This window comes from Adiantum capillus-veneris, chromosome 18, assembly GCF_014529385.1.
Source record: "Adiantum capillus-veneris isolate H3 chromosome 18, ASM1452938v2, whole genome shotgun sequence".
Lineage (NCBI taxonomy): Eukaryota > Viridiplantae > Streptophyta > Polypodiopsida > Polypodiales > Pteridaceae > Adiantum > Adiantum capillus-veneris.
Genome location: NC_140948.1, coordinates 103,002,160 through 103,008,201, shown reverse-complemented (window position 1 = coordinate 103,008,201; position 6,042 = coordinate 103,002,160). Strand labels below are relative to the sequence as shown.

Sequence of the window (6,042 nt, the reverse complement as noted above, 5' to 3'; positions counted from 1 at the left end):
AGACAATCTTCCTTTCTCAAGTTTCTACATTTAGATGCTCTGCACATGCAAACATGCGCATCTTTCACTAACCAAGTAGGCAATTACATTTTGGATTACATAATTACACCCAAATCTTCCGCTTGGTTTCAATTTATATCCCTATAATTATGGTTCTCTGTGTTGACCTGTGTTGTGACACCCTTATGCCGCAAGTAGAGATGGTCATAGCCCTAATCTTGAACCATTGTGAGTTGAAGCATGAATAGTCATCCCAAAATAACCTCAAAGTTGTTTCTTTTTCCCAAGTCAGCCACAGTAAAAGTTTGCTCGTACTCTATTCCGCAAGAGGATACAATAATTTGATCCAACATTCCCAAGGGTCTCTCCACATATTTGTCTGCTAGTTGCAACTTCTTTTTTTTTTTGAGAGCTGGTCTTCTCCATTTTTCATAGATTACCTTCGTAGCAATGGATATTCAAGCCCCATTGTAAATTATTGCTATCTGTTGGAGTAGATGGTCTCTTTCACAACCGTCACAAAATCCAAAGATTTATATTTGTTGAACCTTGTTTAGACAACCTCATGCCTAATGGTCACTTCCACATTCATAGCTTGGACCTTCTTGCATAGCTGGTGATCTTGCCAGTAGTTGTTCTTGTTTGGTGAGGATGGTCTTTGAACCATACTCTTGATTGGCTATGAACATGAGCGTCTTCTCATCCATGGAGTACTGATTTCTCGTGGGTTGTGGTACATGTGTTGGCTGCATGTAGTTGACTACTACTCTACCATTATTGAGGTGGTTGTTTCCCTAGCATTCGTTGCAGTTTAGGTTAAGGGTTACACCATGGGGTGGAATGATCCCCTCCACAAGTCTCACATCTCCTCAATTGAGGTTTTTGTACATTCAGGTTCTGATTGTAGCCTTGTTTATTTCTTCTAATCACCTCCTTAACCACTTGATGAATGTTTGGTTCCCAAGGAGTCTAAACATGTCGCTTTGTTGCGGATTCACTCTTTGGAGAAAAGGCACTATTAGTCACATTCCCTTCATCTTTAGTCACCTTTCTGTAGGCCTTACAATTGTCAACTAGATGAAGAGCTTCTCTAGTAACTTGCTCAAATGGTGTGCATGTTTTCAAATGCAGGTTCTTTTTTAGAGTCTCATTCCTCAAGCCCTCAATGAAGAGAACTGGTAGCCTCACATCTTGTGGTAGCTCTCTCATAGGACATCTCTCTATATACTGCTTGAAGCAACGCAAATCTTCCTTCACATTCTCATATATTTTTCTTGCTTGAAAGCATAGATTTGGGACACCGTGTTGTGCTTGGTCCCCCTTTTTGAGAACTCCCATGAAAATTATTGCAGGAGTTTTTTTATGTGTGGAAAATCATCTTTGTTCAGTAGTTGGAACCAAATCAAGGCTGTTTCTTCCAATGTCAACTCAAATCCCTCGTACTGTGTGTGGAAATCCACAATTTGTTCGTCTCTCAAAACTTGCTTGAAGAGTGAGACATGAGCATATGGGTCACCTCATCTCCCTAACTCCATCCATCTGTGCAAATTGTGGTAGCCCAACCTTCAATTCTCCATTCAAGAAATCTCGAAGAGCTAAGAATAGCTCAGGGTCTCCATATAGTTTGGACATGATGGTGGTTCTAACTTCAAAAGCCATGAAATCCATCAATTTGGCAATATTTAACGGCACCTTTTGGGCTTCAGTCCCTTGACGTGGGGAAGAAAGGATCCCCAGTTCTTCAATAGGGTCATGTAGTCCCTCTGTAAACATTCTTTCCAATAAGAAGTGAGTAGGTCCACTTTCCCATGACTTTAGGATCAACTTGACATATTGTTGGTGCCCAAGCTAAAATCTCCAAATTTGGGCTTCTCATCAAATTCTTCAAGCTTGAAATGGAGTCTAAAATGTCATTGGTATCTCATCTCAACCATATGCAAAGCCTTATGTCTCAAGTTGCATGCATCTACTTGAAAGTATATGAAGACATCGCCATTGTTGTATTGCTTAGTTCACTTCCCCTGAGTTGTGATCACATAGTTACTGTAATGGAAATGGATACATTTGTATTTATTGCAGCTAACAGGTGGAAAAAGCTAAGGACTATGCGAAGGGATAACAAGATTATGGATATTTAATTATTAAAGTTCTCTTTATGAGCTATGGCACTGTACTTCTGAGCGGACAGTTTGTAATCATTTTGAGCATTCAAGAAATCTGTAAATAAATACGTGCAAGAGGAAAATGCTCACTCTTGCACGGAAGGAGATTGCACCCAATGTCTATGTCTTTCTTCTCCTCTCTCATCTCTTCTCTCTCGTCATGATGGTGTAGTACTCCTCTCTAGGAGGTGCACTTGTACCTCCTCTTTCACTCTCTCTCACTCGTGTATCGTATTGATTGCGTGCTTGTAAATTTGCCAGGTATGCGGATCTATTGCTTCTGTTTTGCAACATGTTATTTTCAATATTTGCATGGCTCTCTGCACTCCCGACTGTTGCAGTGGCACCACAGCGAGGTGACGTGTGTTTCTGGTGACGAAAATTAAGCTCCATAGGGCTACAAGGATCAAAGCTAAGTCCTCTTCCTCATACAAGTCGTTGTTTTTTAATTGATTTATTTATTTATATGATATTGTTGCGTATTTCATCTCTCTTCTATAGCTTTGTAACCAGGTCTACCTTCGCAAATGTTAAGTTTCTAACAGGAGCTATTAAATTATCTTGAAATAATAGAGTAGTTAGATGTATGCATAGATAATTGTAAGAAAATTGATTGTTAACATAGATTTGTGGAGGAGGGATGGAGGAGGAGGGAGAAAGAGGTTATGTAAGAAGTGAAGAGAAGAAGAGGTTTGATAGAGCTGCAACACGACCAACCACTCTCGAGCTCCCACGCTACCCAAATAACACCCACTGCTTGATAAGCTTCAACAAAACCAATGTACATGGGAAGTCGTATCTCTCTCTCTCTCTCTCTCTCTCTCTCTCTCTCTCTCTCTCTCTCTCTCTCTCTCTCTCTCTCTCTCTCTCTCTCTCTCTCTCTCTCTCTCTCTCTCTCTCTCTCTCTCTCTCTCTCTCTCATTCTCTCTCTATCTCCAACATATTATTAGCACCACTGTTTTTGTTCAGCCCTCTAGTTTTTTGCATGGTGCCATCTTAGACACACACACCAAGGTGGAAAGGTACGTAAGGTACGGTACGTATTCGGTACGTCCTGTACGTAGTACCAAATGGATTGAGTTGTTAGGTACGTAAAATTCGTATGGTTTTTTTTTTGAAAGCTAAAAACCTACAATACAGTCTGTACTTGATAGTATATTCATAAGTATAACAAACTACCTTGATTTACACATTGCATGATTGCACACTACACGACAGACGAGACTCAAAAAGTTTAAAGTACTGGCATGACATACTTCATAAATGGTAAACCATAATCTCATCAAACAAAAGATACATCCAATGATAATTCGTCCACAATAAACAAAGGTGGAACAAAGCACGAGTCCTGACTCAATAAAAAAGTAAACTAGGAAGCATGCTATGATGCTAGCAGGCGCAAAGTACATATTACATACTACATGGCAATCAAGATACTCAAACATCCCTATTGGACTCTGAAGATGAGGAGGCCATGTCTCCTTTTATTAATACATTGCCCTCCTCATCAAACTCTGGCTCAACAATGGCGGCATCTCCTGAAGAACCTACGTCTAGCAGCTCAAATGGGTTATCCTCCTCCTCAGTCAGAATGAGACGCACTACCTCGTTTGCTTGACCACGACTACTGTGCACAGGCAGCTTGCCTCTGCGAATGCTCTCCTGTCGTGCTCTCTCTGGATCTACAACCTCCTGGCGAAGAGGGATGGCCAGGGCTCGTGCTTGTGATCTAGTGACCCGCTGATCCACGCACTCAAGCTCTTTATGAAGCTCTCAAAGAATCTCCTCATGCTCATCTTTGATCCGACAATCTATCTCCTGTGCATTAGGATCTAGAACCATCTTCACTTGAGTTGGATCTACCTGCTCAAAAGTTTAAGTAGCCAAGTATTAATTTTTAACATCGAGCCTCTTATATCCAAGACTCATGTAGCAATGATCTATTATTAAGGCTTACCTGCTTGGGTGACCCAAAGCATGAAAACTACACGCGAGCTTCATGTTCGCTCGACAATAGACCAACTTCTCCAATTGCATAGTGCTCAAGCGGTTTCGAATCTTCGTGTGTATCAGAGAGTAGGCGTTCCAATTGCGCTCACAAGCACCAGCTGAGCAATCCTATAGATATATGTGATATGACATACACACAAGATAAAGGAATAAATGAGAACCACAAAACACCCTGAGCGTAGTACACACTGCTTGGTTTATGCGAGAAATTAGAATACCTGTGAGAGAATACGTAGTGCAAGATTGCACAAATTTGCAAGCCCGGCTCTGCCATAGTTCTACCACCAAGTGAGGGGAAGCTTGGTAGCTTCCTGCCTCAAAGACACACTCCTCAAGAAAGACGGTCCTAGATTGTTCATGTAGCTGCTCATCTCGTTGTCAAGCTCCAGTTGCTCATCCTCAGTGAACATCTTGTCTAGGTACTCCGATCGCAAGTTCAGCAAACCGCTCTCTGCAAAAAGCTCTAGAGTCTTGTAGAAAGGATGAGTATAGCAGCCATCCCATGAATAGGACGTACGGCTCATATTCGTCCATCTACTCTCCACAATAGCGAGGATGTCATCCCGCCTGCAATTCACAAGACTTCACAGTCAAGACTTAGAACAAATACACTTAAAACAAATACAACATCCAACTTTCCAAGGCTCAAGCGAGAAGGCCGAACCAAAATACAATACCAATCTTCAAATGCATTGACTAAGGACTTACCGCTTTGATGTCATGGAGGTACATGTTGCTATGTGCTGCCTCATCTGCATGAATAAATGATACACAAGGCCAAGAGTCGACCCCTCCATGTCTATCACACACAAGAGAACATAGAGAGGCTGGAGAGCCACTGCCAAAGAGTGTACCTCTACCCAAAAGCTCTCATCAAGCACTTTCCTCTGTATGTACTTGGTAGGCTCCGTCTGCGCATGGTGCATCAACCGCCACTTAGGGTCCACAACTGTCTGTAACAGTGGATCCTTCAACCTATAAAGCCTCTGAAATACTAGGTACATGTATGCAAACCTAGTCTTCGAGGGATGCACCATGTCTAGTGTGATGTGGCTCCTGAATATGGCAAGTGCTTGATGTTTCTTACAAAAGTAGTCATCTTCGCCGCATCAGAGACAATAGGTTGTACCCAATTCAACTTGCCAATATCCTCCATGAGTAAGTCGAGGCAATGTGCAGCACATGGAGGCCAAACTAGGCGAGGGAACTCCGCCTCAACCATCTCCCCCATGGCCTTGCAATTGGACGCATTGTCCGTAACAACCTGCATAACCAGTGACCATTATATGACCAATATCTTGTTAGTTACAAACTATGGCTTCTAAAAAGAGCAAGAGATTTGACAAACTAAAAAGCGCAAGAGATTCGACTCTCGAGAATGATAGAGTACTTGTACGACATTATCCTTCCCGACCTCCTTGATGGCTTGCAGAATGTGCCCAAAAATAAACTCTGCCGAAATACGCTCACCAGCCTTACCCGCGTCCACAGCACATAGGAAGTATGTACCAAGGCAAGAGGAAACAAGGATGTTGATAATGTGGCGTCTTCGAATATCACTCCACCCATCAGAGATGATAGTACAACAAAACTGTTGCCACCCAGCTTTCACTGGGACCAATGTTGTGTCAATGATCTCTCGCTGCTCATCTAACATTTTTGTGCGCATCTTTTGATAATCCAAGCAACTCCAGGAATCTGTGGCGCTAACTTGTGCAATGAATCAGACCATTCGCTTCCATTGCTCTGTTTGCAAGACATTAAATGCAATGTTTCACTCTATGAGAGTGCGAGCAATCTCTGTTTTTGCAATTTTTTGCCTCTCTTTTACACAGGACTGTGCATGGACATGTGAAGGAAAAGTAGACTG

The 6,042-nt window shown here is 42.1% G+C and overlaps 1 protein-coding gene across 1 annotated transcript; it reads right to left on the bottom strand.

Moving 5' to 3' along the window:
• Window positions 1–3,599: 3,599 nt before the first annotated feature.
• LOC147436115 (uncharacterized) lies at window positions 3,600–5,841 on the bottom strand. The gene is made up of 6 exons (XM_086487827.1): window positions 5,563–5,841; window positions 5,260–5,436; window positions 4,881–5,125; window positions 4,499–4,739; window positions 4,002–4,025; window positions 3,600–3,902 (listed from the first exon to the last, which is right to left on the bottom strand). Exons 1-6 carry the CDS (start codon window positions 5,839–5,841, stop codon window positions 3,600–3,602), a joined length of 1,269 nt encoding a protein of 422 aa, XP_086343953.1.
• Window positions 5,842–6,042: the final 201 nt, after the last annotated feature.